The 1,264-nt window shown below is 41.4% G+C and overlaps 1 protein-coding gene across 1 annotated transcript in view; it reads right to left on the reverse strand.

Moving 5' to 3' along the window:
• LOC101854956 (4-coumarate--CoA ligase 4) overlaps window positions 1-1,264 on the reverse strand; it is a gene marked incomplete in the record, with an annotated part of 32,130 nt that overhangs the window by 10,559 nt on the left and 20,307 nt on the right. The window contains 2 exon segments of the mRNA XM_013084133.2: window positions 157-221; window positions 843-959. Of these exon segments, the coding sequence (XP_012939587.1) occupies window positions 157-221; window positions 843-959 (182 nt within the window).

Below are 1,264 nucleotides of genomic sequence, written 5' to 3' on the forward strand. Positions count from 1 at the left end.
GACTGCTGCTGCTGCTGCTGTTACTGCTGCTGCTGCTGCTGCTGCTGCTGCTGCTGTTGCTACTACTACTACTACTGCTTCTACTGCTACCGCTTCTCTGATACTACTACCACTACTACTACTACTACTACTAATCTTCATGCAATTTTGTTTTACCTTCAGAGTTTTGGGGTCAGGATCCTCCAGTTTATTGAAATAACCTTGCACAATGTTGTAGGGCCCTGTTGAAGTAAAAGGTTGAGTGACCAGCAGGGATTATAAATTGCTTTCCTAAATTAATTCATGTTTTGTGTTCAGAACAACTTTACCGCTAGAAAGAAAAAAAGGCAGACGTTTCAGCAAGTACCTGTATGGTATGTTACATTTTGCGTGCATTTCAGATATACAAGCTTCCTACGTCTGCGTCCACTAATTTCCAGAGATTGTTCTTGTTCAAAAATGTGGTTTGCATGTCAAACAGGGTTTTAATTTTACTGCACAGAGCAGAAAGTACATTCAATTTTCTCCGGTAAAAATATATTCATACATCATGCCAAGGGATAGTTAGTTCTTTATGAAAAACACAGTAGAAAAAAAATACTTCCGGACTATTATCAGGCACCCTCTCACATTGTGGCCGTCCCTGATACTCTTGTCCTCGTCCAATAATGATATCCAAAAATAGTCACCTAAACTACACATAGGACCCTGAGACAGGAAACGTGGCCAACCCCATTGACACCACAAGAAAAGCTGTACGGCCGACAGATGAATTAAGCATAACAGCCCAGTAATAATACGATAGATACCGGACTTCAGATAGTATGATCTGATCGAGAAGAAGATCACCTAAACTTACTCACCTCCTTTCACCCACACGGTGCCAGTCTCGCCAGTCTTGAGATCATTTCCTTCACTGTCTACGATGCGGATGCGGATACCCTTGGCAGGTTTACCACAGTAAAAGTCTTCTGTGTCCTCTAAACGAAAATGTTTGTCCATAAGCTACCATCTTTCTTTTTCTTTTGCTAAAAGGGTTAGGTGAGGAAGTGGTGGAAAAATGAATTGGAAGGGGTCATTGAAAAAAGATTAATCATTACTATCCCACCTTCTCGTTAACCAGATCGTTAAGTATTATGTTTGTGTTACTATTGAGTACTAATCAACAATTCAATCCATCCATCCATCCATCCTTCCATCCATCCATCCATCCATCCATCCATCCATCCTTCCATCCATCCATCCATCCATCCATCCATCCATCCATCCATCCATCCATCCATCC

The sequence above is a fragment of the Aplysia californica genome, unplaced genomic scaffold, assembly GCF_000002075.1.
Source record: "Aplysia californica isolate F4 #8 unplaced genomic scaffold, AplCal3.0 scaffold00274, whole genome shotgun sequence".
Lineage (NCBI taxonomy): Eukaryota > Metazoa > Mollusca > Gastropoda > Aplysiida > Aplysiidae > Aplysia > Aplysia californica.